General features: G+C 39.3%; 1 protein-coding gene across 1 annotated transcript; it reads right to left on the bottom strand.

Annotated features, from left to right (window-relative positions):
* Window positions 1-14,808: 14,808 nt before the first annotated feature.
* On the bottom strand, window positions 14,809-16,346 carry E1B28_011970 (uncharacterized protein; the record flags this gene model as incomplete). The annotated part of the gene is made up of 10 exons (XM_043157029.1): window positions 14,809-15,009; window positions 15,058-15,181; window positions 15,235-15,322; window positions 15,386-15,538; window positions 15,595-15,673; window positions 15,732-15,753; window positions 15,810-15,842; window positions 15,897-16,134; window positions 16,185-16,203; window positions 16,260-16,346. The coding sequence occupies 10 exons, from the start codon at window positions 16,344-16,346 to the stop codon at window positions 14,809-14,811; spliced, it is 1,044 nt and encodes a 347-aa protein (XP_043004394.1).
* Between the last annotated feature and the right edge of the window lie 288 nt (window positions 16,347-16,634).

The raw sequence follows: 16,634 nt of genomic DNA, 5'->3' as shown, positions 1-16,634 counted from the left end.
CCCCCTTCAATTTTTCTAAGTCTTAATCTTATCAATAGATCCTTGTTATCAACTATCCCCATTCAATTCTCAGTAAATCCAACTGGCAAGTCATCTCTGCACAGGTCTGCACAGGTTTGCACAGTCATTTTGACTCATCTCTTATCTCTAGTCATAGCATAGCTGTACTCATGTATTAATTGACTCATTAATGACTCATTAGATAGATAACAGAATAGTATATAAGGCCTGAGGTTTTCTTGCAAACCTCAGCCTTGATATTTGTAACCCTTGTACCCTTTTGTCCCTTTTGTTCCTTTGTTTCTCTCTCTGTCTTTCTCTTTCTCTTATTTCTTTAGTATCTACTCAAATATATTCTGTTTTCTCTCTCAAACCAATCTCTGTCTGAATTCTACTGCTCAAATAGCATCTCTAAGCCTTCTGAAACCATTCAACAAACCCTTGGATAAGTATTTCCATTCTTAAATCACACTCTAGTCTGTAAATCTGTAGTGAACCTCTAGTAGTATTCATTGTGCATCCCTAATCCCCCTGACTTGTATCAACTTGATGGTTCTCTGAGTAAGTCTTGAAACCTCACCTGTTGAGTGCATCAGAAGAGTTTTCAATTCCTGACAGGTGAGTTTAATTTGACGTCACAATCACAATCTTATTCTAGCTCATGTCTTTGCAGCTCTTGGTACTGGCTTGGAAGAATTTGTTTACAATGAAGCTGCAGGTGACGTTTTCTCAGTGCGGTCAACGGCCAGGGGAGCTCTTGTGCAAATGAGTACGTACAATTGGTTACTTTGTATTTAGATCCTCCTAATATCCTGATTGTCCAAAGGGGAAAAAAGGCAGATTCTTGTCAATATCGAAGAGGGTACATCCAGATTGTTTAAATCTTATGTCTGATACCGACATCATTTCTCCCTAGATGATGCAGATCTGTCTTACATTGACATTGACGATGAGGATGGTATTTATTCAAGCTACAACATACCCCTTCAGTCAACACCAAAATCTCGCCGTTCTGTTGCTTTTGGAGGTATTTCCTATGTGGATTAGTGTTCCCATCAGGTTGGGTTGGGTTGGGTTGTGCCTGAGCGATAGCTAGACTTATCCTAAGTTGATTCAGAAGTTGCCACTACTTTGGCAGGGTATTCCAACCAGCCATCACTGATTTGGTCATTCCCTTGATATGGCTACAAAGTCCACAAGACCAACTGTTACTTCCAAGGTCCACTTCTACAGTTTTTGAAGCTGGTTTGTTACCTCAGCAGTAAGATTGTCAGAGTACGCCAACTTCTGAAGCATTCTACTAGCAGCGCAGGACTCAGCCCTAGTACTTGTATATCTCTTCAGATTTACCCATATTATCATTATAAAACATAGAAAATATCTTATATTTTGTTAAAATCAGCGTGCAGGCATGACAGTGGTCCACCACAACGGACCCTACCTCCAATTCATCCTATGATTTGACTCTATTCAAGGATGCCTTTCTCATGGTCCACTCAATGGTCATCAATTCCACCCAACTTCATGCAAATTGTTCAATCGGTTAGGAAATGCAATGGCCCAAGTTGGATTTTTGAAAGTCGACAATGTTCAATATCCGGAGCTGTTGAAGCTTGGGCATATGAAGTTAACTTCTTCCTTTCTCTAGTCCCAGATTCTATCCTTTATCTACCTGAACATGGTTATTATGGTTTCTATTCTTTCAAGCCAAACCCTGCTAGATATTTCTTTCCTGGGAGTATCAATTATACACTGGAAAATATGAGTGTTCCCCAAGACTTTGCAAAGTCTTGGACTTTACTCATTTAATTCTTTTAGGGGATGATAGACAGGTTTCTATGGCATATAACCAATTACCCGTTCGCTCTAGAACTGTAGACCCTACCTACCATTATATCCCAATCCTTTGTTAAAGTGTAGAAACTGTCTGAAATTTGAAACTGTGTCAAGCAATCAAAATTCCATTTCTATTCCCTACACTGTAGTTCCATTCTATTCTTAGGTCATCGAGGCAACTTTGTGAAGTCTACGGAATTGATAATTTCAAAATTTCCAGTAAACTGGTGTCCTCTCCCCCCAATCAAAAGAAATGTCAACCCCTGTTGACCTTGAAACATATTTAAGAGTCTCTCAAAATCATGAGGTCTCCAGAATCCTATCCTTTATCCTTTTTATCTTTACCCTGCTCAATGCCTGAATCACCCATTCTCAACTGGTCTGGACACGAGGAATTCCTTGCCAACCAGTCTAGTTTCCTCAAGCAAATGGAAGACCTTCTCGACAGCAACAACCACGTCCTTGTGGAAGCTGGTGCTCAGTCAATTGCCAGCTGATTGGTATGTTTTCCCCAATGCATAGTTCTTTAATATACTGACTTCACAAAGACTCCCTCCATATCTAATCACCATGTTAATGGGCAAAGGATACTCAAGAATCAACCTAATATCAGAGCTATGGAAGTAGCACCAACACCAAATCAACTCAAAAACTAGTACGCTTCCATGTAAAGTCTATCAATAACTCTACACACCAGGAAGATTGCAAGGGTGGACTGCTTGGCAAAGGTTATGCACAAGATCACAGTCTCAATATTGTATAAGGTTCTTATAAAATCAAGTTGTAACTGCAAGTGTAAAACACCACAGCCATGGGGTTCAAAGGGTTGTGTAGAAAGCTCTGTTTATTGTCCAGTGGACTAAGTGGGACTATGAATTTCATCTATGGCAGACTAATTCGAATGATTGAAGACTATTGCCCTCGACAAACACAAAAACAAAGTCCTTGGTGGACACGAACACAAAGACCCTTGACGGATCACGAAACAGTAATCAAGACCTTGGCAGTCTACGGATGAATAGTTCTCAGGTTTTGACCTCAGCAGTCTTGTATGTCCAAATCAATCTTATCATATCACTGTTCAATGACAGGGCAAATCACTCTATTGGGTGTCAAGAGGAGCTACACATAGGCAACTCACTCAGGATTTTCCTACATATGGATAGTACTTTTTTTATCTACGGTTACATGGACTGCTTTTATACTGCTTCTACACTAGCTTAATAATCATATCCATACTTGGCTTGTTGTTAGAGAGAATGTGCCGTAGCTTGGAATCCATGCAGTTTTCCTTCATTGTCCAAGTAAATCTTGCCACTAAGGACTACTACATGTGTAGAATCCTGTCTGCAGAGCTTTCCATACTCATATTATATGTTTCAGATGAGTCTAGACTGTTCTTCATTCTTATTATTGTTCATAGAATGGACTCATGGAGGCGTACTGTATGGTAGTTTCTGCCTATGGAGCTTATTCTACTATTGGACTGCACTTCTGACGGTATCAAACCATATGGACTTTGTGAGATCGCCATTGACTCTCCCGCTGCGTGAGCCAAAGCAAGTTTCCTGCAGAAACTACCCATTCCTGTCCTGAACAAAATATAGTATGAAAGTCTCTGCAGATCCATGCATGCTGTTCCAAAGAACAAAGACAGGCAAACCTCCAGTGGAGGATGGTGCTAAGACCAAAGGCATTCATTAGTTATCTCTTCACAAATTTAAGAAGGTACATTTCAACTTTGCAAAGTTCCTGAAATAACCATCAAATTTTAGTCCAGGCCCAACAAGGTTTCAATCCCACCTTCGTCTACTCACAAGAGGGCTCGAATGACCACACTCGTCGTGGACACCACTGAAGAGACATCTGGTAAGACAATTTTCCATGTCCAATATCCAGTATTCTCATTTCATTCCTAGAAGAACTTCAACTTCGTGAAAAAGGCCATGCTCGGGTTATCCACACTGCTGGACTGTTGCCTTTTGTCAACTTGTCCTCCTATGACCCAGAACAACTCCTCTCCATTGCTAACTTCCTCAGGACTGAGATCATCAATCTCCAGCACACTATTTTGCCTGCTCACAGCCAGTACAAAGCTAGCGTTGCTCAGCTTGACAATATTAACCACCAACGCCTCATGAAGTTAGGTATTGATGATACCATGGACGTCGAAGCCATTGAAGTGTCCCTCAAAGGCAAAGCGACGGTCAGGGAGTCTCAGGTTGGTCCTTCCAAGTTAGGCTATGTTTCCATCTAAAGTTCTCAATCCTTATCCTTTCATTCCTTAACTAAATACAAAATCCCATACAAATAGTCGGACATTTTTGTAATAGTTTATATTGTGCTAGTGCGCTATCTGAATATGATCCATTTGTTGATCCAATCCATCTTTTCTAAGTTTCCTAGACTTTAGTGAAGTTGTTTAAGTCTTTGTTTTTCTATAAGTTTGGAACTTTTTCAAAGATATGATCTTTATCAGGACTATAGTCAATCTCTTCATCATCTTCAACAAGTTCATCCAACTTATCCTTGGGCAAATGAATAAGTCTCTTGATATCCTTTGGCAATTCAATAGGTTTGTAACATGCAACATGAGGAAAGACTCTGAAAGCCCCAAATTTTCCACGCATTAGTGTACCATCCATCTCAGCCAAAATATATGATCCTCCCTTAGTTCTTCTAATCAAAGTACATGGACCAAAGTACCTTGGGAACATTTCCTGTCTAGGTTTTTCTCAATCTGAGTATTCTGAACTTGCACCAAAGTTCCCAGTGCAAAATCATATGGCTTAATGGTATGCATATAACCTCGTTCAAATTTCCTCAAATTCTTCCTTTTATTTTCTGTTATCCTTTCGACCATTTCTTGAACGTGAGTATGGTGTTTGGCAAGCACTTGCACACAATACCCAATAAGTTCTTCTCTGGTCCAAATCCTTTCTGGTGTTTTCACCAACCAAGTTGCTTCAACAAGGTCAAGTGGAAGTATAGGTTCTGCCCCTAATACTGTATGAAGAAGTATAGTGAACAACCTATGCTTTTCCTTGTAGTAATATTATCTGCCTATAAAATGTGCTTCAAGAAGTAATACCAGTGATGAAGATTTCTGCTGGTAGCCTTTGCTAAGGCTTGCTACAAATCTTTCCATTGGCTTGCGAATTATACGGCGAAATCCTAATTCCGTGAATTCCATATTTATCTCTTAACCAATTTGCTAGAGCAATCATCTGAGGTGCATTATCCATAGCTATTTCCTCAGGCATTCCCCATCTGCATAGAACAGGGGAATTCAAAGCTGATTTGAATCCTCTATTTTGACCTTATTTTGACCTTTATTTTGATCCAAATCAACTGAAATCAACTTTTCACTTTTAGTTGATTTTACCGACTGATTTCAGTCTCCTCGGCATTTCGTCGGTGTTTGAGCTGAGTTTCAAATAATCTAAGCGACACTGCAGCGTCGCGTCTTCCAACGCCTCATTAAGTATTTATTCCTTTCCCATTCAAGTCAAGACCCCTCCAATACCAGTCCAATATACTCAATAAGCAAACATAAGAGCGGCAACAGGAGTGACTGAACAATGGTCAAAAAGCCGGGAAAGGGCAGGAAGAGCTGTGGGTTGAAAAGGCCAAAGAAGGAGAGTGAGATAGATTCAGTGGAGGTGGTACAGTAGAACCTAATAATTCAGTTGGTATTATTATTATCATCCTGGAAGATGACAGTGATCTGCGTGCTGTGGGAGGACACTATTAAAACTCCGATGGTGCCATGCCCGCCACATGGCCAAATCCAGGCCAAATCAACCCATTTACTTTGAACTCCTCATTTTGGAAGCTGATTTCGACCTTATTTCGACTGATTCCAAGGTGAAATAAAGGTGAAATAAAGTTGAAATAAAGTCGAAATAGCTGATTCAAATCAGCTTTGAATTCCCCTAATATTATCAAAGAACCATTCTGCAAGTTGCCTCATATTTTCACTAGCGATGACCCTTGCTTCTGACCAATTTGACAAGGTGCAACGTCCGTGGACAATATTTTTACAACCTCTGCTAGCTGGTGTCATTTTCATAACATCAATGTGAATCTCTTGGAAGAGGGAGGGTATGTGCATAAGGATGGGCAGAATTCTAAGAAGATCCAACCAACGATCCTAACAAGGTTTGCAAGACTTCACGAACCAATCAACATCTTCCTTGAAGTGTGGCCACTAAAACCGTTTTTCAATTAAGGCCTTAGTAGCAAACATTCCTTTACGTTCAAGGTTATCATAAGCTACCATTAACATCCACATCCTCTTTTCCTTAGGTACAAATAACCTATGATTACTGGAATCATCCAAAGATTTACGATACAATCTTCCTTCATCATCTAAGAAAAACTATACAGCTCTTCTTATAAATTTGGTCTGTTCTGAGTTACTCATTGACGAAGTTATCTCTGAGTCTGAATCTCTTAACCAATGAATAATCTTTGGTATTTTCTGATCCTGTTTCAATCCTTCTGAACTTTGGTGAAGTTCATCATATGGATGGTCTTTTGACCATTCCACATTAATATCTGGTGGGATAACTAACACTTCTTTAAGTGAAAAGCTATTCACCATTTCTCCTCTCTTAAAAAGCGCAGACTCGAAATAATATTTCCACAGTCTGTCTTCATTGCGGTAATGCGACTTAGTTGACTATGCTACAAGGTTCTTTTTGCACTTTAAACAGTGCTACGGAGCGATATTTATCGTATTAAGAACTAGAGTGAGCCCGAATTGCTAGTTAAAGCTAGTGCCGCTAGTAGAATGTGCCGTAGGCGCAGCTAGACCAGTTAGAGAGAGCCGTAGATTGTGTCAGAAAACTGTATGACCGTTCGAAACCTGTAGAACACTATGAGCAGAGGACTTAAGCGGTAATTCACCGAGTTCTACTCTCTACATTCTATTATGCACTGGCATATCAAGGGATTGTACTATTAGAAGACTTGTAGTCTTCACAGAACCGTTCGTAGCAGAACTTAATGGAGTCAAAAGACCTTCATACTAGGAGAACCTACTTCTACGGGGGATTTAGTTGACAAGAAATCGGACATAGGACCACACAGACTAGGAGAAATTTGATATGACCGTAGATTGAGTCCCGATCTGAGGAAAAGACAAAAAGACATGATACAGATCCCAGATCACAGATAGAGTACCTAGGAACCAGGCAGGAATGAACAATGGATCTCGGAGTCCGCGCTGTTCATGTGCTACGGCGATTCGGAACTCTGGATCCATATGCTGGAACTACTTGGACACACAAAGTCCATATGATTTGATAATGTCGAAATGCAGGATAAGGTCCGTAGGCAGGAAATACCATATGGTACACCTATGTAGGTCCATTCTACATGCTGAAACAAGAATGAAGAACGGTCCAGATTGGCCCAAAACATATGATTCGAATACGGAAAAGCTCCGTAGACAAGATTCTGCACATGTAGCAGCCCCTAGCGATAAGATTCCACATGGATTCGTAGCTACAGTGCATTATTTTTAGAGATGAAACAAGTAGAGATAGGATTACAAAGCTAGTGTAGAAGTAGTATAAAAGCAGCTCATGTATCCGTAGATAAAGCAGTACTACCCGTGCGTAGGAAAGTCCTGAGTGGGTTGCCCGTGAGTAACTGCTCTTGACACCCAATAGAGAGATTTGCCCTGTCTTTGTGCAGTGAAATGATAAGATTTGATTTGAACTATACGAGACCGTCGAGGTCAAACTAGAGAACTATCCGTCCGCAGGCCGCCGAGGTCTTCGTGATCCGTCAAGGGTCTTAGCGTTCGTGTCCGCCGAGGACTTAGTTTCCGTGTCCGTCGAGGGCAATAGTCTCCAATCGTTCGAATTAGTCTTACCGTAGACGAAATTCATAGTCCCACTTAGTCCACTGGACAATAAACAGAGCCCCTACAAACCCTAGAATCCCCGTAGCTGTGGTGTTTTACACTTGCAGTTACACATTGATTTCATAAGACCTTCATACGATATTGAGACTGTGATCTTGTGCGTAACCTTTGCCAAGCAGTCCACCCTTGCAATCTTTCCTGGTGTGTAGAGTTATTGATAGACTTTACACGGAGGTTTACTAGTTTTTGGGTTGATTTGGTGTTGGTGCTACTCCCATAGCTCTGATATTAGGTTGACTCTTGAGTGGTATACTTCGCCCATTAGCAGACTTCTTGAAGTTCTCAACATCCTTTGCTAATCCAGAGTTATTAATAACCTCAGTCAAATATCCTGATCTAGGATCAATAGCATCCTTGAAATTTTCAAAGTCCAAGGGAGACTCAGTCTGCCCTTCTCCCATTCAAAATTCAACAGGCTTTCCATTGCCCTCTACTAAGAATTCCTCCCAGCCTTCTGGTCTCTCAGTAGATCCACCATCCAGAGGTGGTCTTGACAATCCATCTTGTCCATGAACCAGACTTTTAATATGAACTAAGGTAAATTTCCGAAGTCACATTTCTTCTATCCAATGGTTAATACTAGCATTTGGAGATTGTCCAACATTCCCTTCATATAACTAGCCCACCGTTAAGTTCCTGCAACCAAAGGTCTGATATTTTATAGCTCTAAGTGTCATTATCAAACCATAAAGTTCTTGTTTCAGTTGTGAAAACCTAGCTTCCCTCTCATTGAGAGTAATTGAACCAAAATAATTGAAGAACTTCCTTTTAGGATTTTCCTTATCTACTTGATACAAATAAAATCCCACAGCATGCCATGAAGTATCCACTTCTAATGCAATTCCACTTAGGTTCATGTAGTCAATTGGTCTAGGAGCAGGTGCAGTGCTAATAGCATCTTGTATTTTGCAAACTGCAACTGTTCTTCCCCAATTTCAAAAGGTACATTTGCCGCTGTCAATCTAGTCAGAGGCCTAGTGATCTTTGCAGTCTTTAATAAACATCTGCATCTGTCCTGTAGTGCCTAAGAAAGACTTAATATGTGTTTTATTTTCGAAGTTAGCTGGATCCCAAGACGGGATCAATTAGCCAACTTCTCCACAGATTTTTCTCCTTCATAGGAAACTCTATGTCCCACAACTAATCCTTCAGACACACACAAGAATGCTCCCGGTCCTGAAAAGGTCCCTTCAACATACTTCATGCACTGTACTATGCAGTTAACATTTTTAAAGTGTTCCCATACAAATTTTCTAATTCCTTTGTTCTCTGGTATAGTGCGCGCTCTCAAAACTTTCTAAAACCCCTTTCACAATTTCTCCTTGGAAGCCTACAATTCCTTATCTTCCTCATCAATGTTCTGTAATTCCAGCAACGCCTTGATAGCATGATCTGCCGAAATTTCAACTTCCTGTCCCAAAATTCTTTCAGCAATATCATCTGCTGCCTTCTGTTTTATGGACTTCCAGTCATCATCTGACCAAGATTCCTTTGGCTTAATAGCCTTCCTTATTTATTCCAAATGCTTAGAAACTATCCTTTCATTAGAAGACTTAACTTTGCTAGGATTATCCTTCCTAGGGAGAGCATAATCTATCAGCTGATAAATTCTTTCAACTGGTTCTAAGTGATCAAATGGTCTCTCCTGAGGAATTTCTTCTTCTTGAATTTCCTCTATCCTTGTTTGTCCTGAAGACTTCAGCGAAGTCGCTGTATCTTCTGCAATTATATCCTCCTCAATTCTCATCTGAGGAATTTTATGCTACTTCGATTGATCAAAATTTTTAGGTGCCAAAATTACAACTTCTGGTCTTAATTTTTGTTTAGGCTCCTCCAGGGTCTTTTGGGTATCTGGGGCTCTAGAGTTCTTGCCCTCTTTGTTTTGCCCTTTCATTGGATCTCCTAGTTTTTTGACCCTCCCAACTTTTTCATAAGAACTGCTAGTGCATGGGATTCATCTTCCCCAATTTCCTCAAGTGTTTGTTCCAACACGAACTGAAAACTGTTTACCACTTGCAGCTCTTCTTCAACCTTATACAACATACTCTAAGCTGCTGCAAAATTTATCGCCATCCATCGCTTTTCCTTGGCAATGGCTAACACTCTTTCTGCACAAGTAGGACCTAGCTCACTGAACTTCACAAAGGGAAGTTGGCTACCATCCTTCAACTCAATCCTTCCTTTGGAATTCCTTTTCACAATTCTATTCTCAAGCATTTTTGCTTGCTCTGGGCAGTCCCTCACAGTATACCCTTCTTTAACGCAAAACCAGCACCCAGAAGCCTCTTCATCACAAGTTAGAGAAGGAACACCAGAACCACCAGTACCTCCCACGAATACTCCAGTTTCAGAACCGGAGGATATTTTGGATCTTTTTCAACTTTTTGCAGGAGACTTAGATTCAGACTTGGAAATATTGAGTAGAGCTAAAATGGCAAACTCAGTACATTCAGAAGGACCAGAACCCCAGGATAGTGTGGTTCGATCAGTGAAACAGTCATGGATGGACCTCTTGGCAGAAGCCAGAGAAGTCTTGAAAGACAAACATAAAATGAGATTGCACATCTTTAATAAAGACTGTCTGGAAACTTTTGAAGCATGGTTGACTTCGCTAGAAGATTATTTTTGATGGAATAACATTGAGAATGGTGAGGCAAAAATCAACATCATGATAACCACAGATGGACTTGACCACCTGAGAACTTCTCGAGGATGTTATAACTTTGGCAAAAAGTTACGACTGGGAGGTTTTCAAGGATGAGTTGTTACAGGAATTTCCTGAAGCACAAGATAGGAAGATTGGTTCAAGAGAACATATCTGTGAGCACACAAAGTACATTTCGTTCAGTCATACTTTCAAATTAGCGGCATTTAACAGAGAATTCAACTTAGAAGCCAAAAAGTTGAAGAATACTGAACCACTGTTGACCACAAATATTGACTTGGTCTCATATTATTTGAATACGTTGGAACCACACTTTGCGGACAAGATTAGAAAGCATTTAGTAGCAAGAGCTTTGTCTGAAATGTGGAGGGACACTGACATTCGAGAGAAACTCAAGAAGCGTCAGGACCCTTGGACAATTGATCAAGTCCAGGAAGCTGATATTACTATGTCAGCTATAATGGTTCAAAGTGTTTATGCATTAGGACTTGGAGTTTCGGGAAAAGATACTTATTCAGGTGCCTCCCGGAAGGCCTAAATAGACTACATGGTGTAAAACAAACAGCAGATTAGTATGTTCCTCCAATTCCAGAGATACAGGATAGAAAAATAAAGGATGAATGGGAACACAAAGTATCAGTGTCAATGGACATGTACAATGTGAAGCTTTGTCAACTTGGGCATCAAGTTCCCGAGCAGAGCAAAGCAACCAAAAATACAAATTGGTTACTTCTCAAAGTCATGAAGTTAGTAAAGGTTGGTGCAAAGAATGGTAACTAAAATAGTGGGAACCAGTATCAACAACCTTGCAATTGACTGGATAGGCCACGCAATAACAATGAGACTTTGGCCAAGTCAAATTGACTTGATGATCTTCAGTCTTCGGTTTCTTCATTGAAGTCCCTTATTCTTTCAAAAATAGATACTGCTGAAGTAGTTACACCAACTAAGGCTCTATCTTTTATTACTCCAAGTCTGAGACTATCAATCTTTTGTTGCAATTGTATATTTTCCTTTAGAAGAGCTCCTTGCTTTTCTAACTCCTGTTCCTGCTGGATCTTAGAAATTCAATGTTCGGTTAATTCCAAGTGTCTGTCACGAACCGAACTCTGAACAACCGCTGCACTTAACAAGGTAAGGTTTTAAGACTTACGCGGGGAGCTACAGCTAACAACAGTTAATCCAAGGGGGACTAGAGGGCAAAATGTATGCTATTAAAGTTAGATAAGGGCTCTGGTTACTTCTATCCTAGCTAGAACTGACACAATACTTGAATACTCACTGGGAAGGCTTTGTTTAAGTAACAAGAACCTTTGAACACTGGGAAGAATGCTTGTAGGACACTATAGAATGTCCAAGAATACTGAGGAATTGCTGGGACTCAAGGAAAATCACACAAGGATAGAGAGATAGAGAGATAGATTGCAAGAGAGTACTAAGAACAGACAATACAGAGATAACAACAGACAAAAGTGTGTAATATCTAGGCTGAGGTTTTCCAGAGAAACCTCAGAGCTTTTATACTACTTAATAGTGTACTTACATGTGATTATTATAATACTGCGGACAGGCTATGCAACGACTACAGACTATGCCCGAGATGACTGCCTCAGGTTTTCTATGACCGGATTTTAGCTACAATGAGTATTCTGGCAGTCCCAAAGGTCAATTGAGATCTCTATACAAATTAATATCGGTAAAATGACCCTAATAATATGTATTGTATACTTGTGGGTTGTAGGTCAGCTGAGAAAAAAGAACACAGGTCACATATGGGCTCACCAATATTTTTATGGGGGTCCTAAAGGCTCAGGGATGTTGTTTTCGATACAATCCATGACAGTGTCCTGCAGCACTCAAAGTCTGTGTTGATCTCATGCGAGAAGTTCTAACTGCTTTTCCCTTATCTGATTTTTTAGATCTGGGTGCAATCTTGACAAGGACTTCAGTTTGATCTCAACCAAATGAACAATTGTACTTTTTGTAGAAGTGAACTTCCTCAAAGTGTACGGTATCGCACTGAAAATCGGATTTAGCCTTAATATGCACATTTTTAATTATTTTATTAACATTTGAGTTATAAAATAAGGGAATGTAGGACTAGGGTGAGCCCAAACTACTAGTCAAAGCACAAGCCTCTACGTGAGACTTTAGCAGTACGAAAAGTACAGAATCAGAAAGATGAGAGGCTTTGTGAGGTTTCAAAAACAGTAGAAACTTCAAGAAGCAGCCTCTTAAAAACCTTCATATTTTGAATAGAAGGCCTCATCATACCTTGCAGAATGCTTGGGGCAAACATAGGGAATTTATTGAACACTTTACTTGAACTTCACAAAGTATTGTTGGACAACTCGGACTTAAAGGAAATAACAAAGAATATATCAGACAAAGGAACTACACACAGACTTAGGATAGAAATATCTGATTCCCATGAAGTTATAGGAAAAGGAAAGGATTACAACGTTCCAAAATAAAGGAAATCTAGACCTTGCAAGGTTGACATGACAGTTGTTACTGGAGACAGGAACACAGGAAATATGTCATGGACAGTGACTGGTTCTTTTCCTTATTTAGAGGACATCAGGACAATGGCGACATAGGAGATATGTTTCCAAGGATATGTGGGCAACTCGGAGACCTCAAGAAGTCTAGGCTCTGTCAGTGTAACATGGATACAGACAGGGGACTCTTGGCTTATTATTTTTATTCATGGTTTCTGGCACAATCTCTGGCATTATACCTGATTAGGCAAGTTTCTGTTCGACTGAAAGCAATTTTTTTATTATTCTCAAGTTTACTACATGTCTAGGATTTTTATTATTTTTATTTCGAAAAATGTATATAAGGGAGGGTAACAGGAAATTTCCCCCCAGCAGCCTACAAGCGGAGACACAGTTCATCTACTAGGCCTACCTCAAGGATTTTACCTTTGCCCCTCACTTTGTCGAAGTTTGGTGTTCTGTGTTTGGATTGGATTGATTTGGACCTATTGCAATGTGGATTTGATTGGATTGTTATTGGAATTGAACTTATATTGAATTGGAATTGCATTTGGACTTGATCAGAAATTTGAACTTGAACTTGAACTTGAACTTCGCGAAGTCTTGAGAAAAGCTTTGTTGAATCCTTATTGTTGAAATATTGAACTAGTGTTTTGTCTTGTCATTTGATAAGAAGGAATAGAACCTTGATTGAATCTCAAAGACTGAGTATCCCTATATTCTCTCTTTCTTAGTGCCTCTTAGTGCAAACTAAGGCCTTAGAATACCGACCTCCACCCCATACTCTAAGAACACTCTTAAAGAAGATTTGGAATATACACACCTCAGGCGGTCACACAATAAGTGGAACGACTGAGGTGCTAGGAGTATGTACTTGAGTAAATAAGGTGGTTGTAGATAGGGTCACATCCATGAAATAGGGTTGTCCATAGAATAGGAGAGATAGGAGAAATAGGTAAAATAGGAGGGATATTCATTTCCAACAGTATCTATACAAGCCAGAAAAATAATATACTCAGCCAATGTGTACTCAGTACTAGTGGCAAGTCTTATTAGACTCTAATTCACAGGTACTCATTTGACTCACTATGAGTCTATTACAGGTTAAAAATCTGTAGGACCTATGAGTACTTGGAGTAGATGTTATTTATTTTTTGCTACGAATATCCACCCCTATTTCAAATTCCACTGCACAAATGACTTTTACACTCTGACTCTGCATTAGTATTACATCCCAACTCGCTAGAATTGAAGAATCTACCAGAACTAATTTATCAGGAGTCAATCGTAAGGCAAGCTGACAATCAAAGGGGAAAGAATGACTCCTAGGTAGGATTGACAGTGAAGTTCTACAGTACACTTGGAGTACTTATATACTACACTACTTGAGGGGTAAGGGGTCAAGGGGGCAGGGGCCTCCCTATCTAGGATGGTCTACAGTGATTGCAAGTCAGACAGAGTGGTCGATGGTGAGGGGCCAAAGGAATTGAAGGGAGGACAATCACAGAGATTGGGATGATCAAGTATGAGGACAGGAGGAGTCACAATAGCATGTAAGGTGCTATGAAGGAGTACTCAGAGTAAGGCAAGTTCATGACATAATTTAAGAAAAGTTGACTAGCACACCACTCAATCTTAACATCTTTTTACACATTCATATAATTATATTTTTATAAAATTAAAACCATAGATTCCTTGAAAGTTATATCTACTATGATGCTATATACCCTTTCCAGCTAGCAATACAAATAAACATTGAATTTTAGAATTCTGTTTCATATAGCTCTACAACACCTGACTTATACTTCCATCATTTAGAGCAAGAGTGAAATTACTATAGTATATACATCTCTATCTATATCTTATCAATCTTATATCTCCTCCACTCCTTGTAGGTCATTGACAGCAATCCCAGGCTGCATTTGTAGGTGGATGTCGACAGTTTCTTGTCTTGTACTGGTCTGTTGACTGGCCTGGGAATTAGCAATATGAAATGTTGATATTGTTTGTTGAACACTTTCAACAGCTTTTCCATATGCTACCCGGGTAATGACCATTGTAGGGGCAAGACCCTACAAAGATAAGTTAAATGTGGTTAGCAGAAAAAGCTAACTACTCACAGACATTAAACCTGTAACAACTGTCAATTCAACTGGAACCTTTCCTGTTGACTGGGGATCTATTGTAAATTCAACCACAACTGCAGTCAACAGTGAACCTGCATATAGCAGTCCAGACTCAATTCTGACTTTCCAGTTAGTATAGAAGTTGTAAAAGAGAAATAGATTTGTACTCACATGATACCTACAATATCATTATATCTGGTGCATACTGACTGTCCCATAAATTGTCTTGCTTGGCGAGTAATCCACCAAATGCACCATCCTTTTGTAGAAAAGTGCTGTTAATCTGGCTGAAATATAAAGTTACAGAGGCAAATAGACTTACCAGTCAATAATGACAATATAATTTGAAAAATAGCTATTGCTATCATTCCTCCATAATCAATGTCCTGCACTTTGGCTATAAGATTGGAATTGCCAGGCTTTGATGTGCTGCCATATCCAATTATACTGGCAATTATACACCCAAGGTCAATGCCTGTTTCAATAATTGTAAGTATATCAGAGAATGATGCTCTCAACAATAAAGCAAACCATTCAGAATACATGCAGTAAAAGCAAGTGGAAATAAAACAAATTTGTCTGAATTGAAGATAAGATAACAGCGATGAATCTATAGAAAAGATCAGATACTATTGCATTGCATTCATTGAAGGCTTTGAATGACTCACAAGCATTGTGTCAGCTATTGAGCTGAATTCATTAAAATCAACAAGTTAATTAGACCAAAGAGTAATTTGTGTACATACTTCATAAGAGTTGAAGTAATACTTGTGATTCCACTGCGATTGCAGACTAGATATCAGTAGCAGAGTCATTAGAATAATATTACTCACAACAAAGCAGTTTTTACATCATCTCCTGTGAGGTACTGCAAAATTGAAGTGTAATCCTTTGTTGCTGCAGCATGGAACTGTAGGGAGGCTTCTTGGAATATTTCACAAGTATAGATAGCAGTATAAATAGTAGCTAGTGTAAAGAGAGCTATTGTGCCCCTTTGCTGTAACTTGTGAACAGGATTAGACTGGTGAAAAAGAACATGAATTGCTAGTCCAAATGTGAAACAGTAAACTCCTAAAATTGGGATATGTCATCAGAATGGTACTGCTGGAAAATATACATACCATATAGGAAGAATAGCACCTATAGAGAAACAATTTCAGCATTCATTGTTCAGACATGTAAATTTGGATACAAACAGGAAGAGAAGAAATTGGTTTAGTGAGGACACTCTTAGCACTAAGTAAGGGTGCTAAAGCCTCTTCAAGTTCACTGGTGGAAGCCATGAGAAATTTGAGGTTTGCTTGTAAGGAGTTGATGTTGAGTAAGTAAATAATGAACTCTTATAAAGACTCACAAGAACCAAAATTGTTGAACAAATATACTTCATCTAGCATTGATGATCTTAAAATCAAATGATAAATTTCTACTTGCTTTTGATTGAATCAGATTGAGTCTGCTACAATGTACTGGAGCATCTTTTCTTGTAGTTGTTAGGCAAAAAACTACAGAGATAACATAGTCTAGTTGATTTGAATCATTATTGTTATAAAAATATAGGATAAAAATCCAAC

Source organism: Marasmius oreades, chromosome 8 (genome assembly GCF_018924745.1).
Source record: "Marasmius oreades isolate 03SP1 chromosome 8, whole genome shotgun sequence".
Lineage (NCBI taxonomy): Eukaryota > Fungi > Basidiomycota > Agaricomycetes > Agaricales > Marasmiaceae > Marasmius > Marasmius oreades.
Note: the sequence above shows the minus strand (reverse complement) of the source record. Positions and strands in the feature narration are given on the sequence as shown.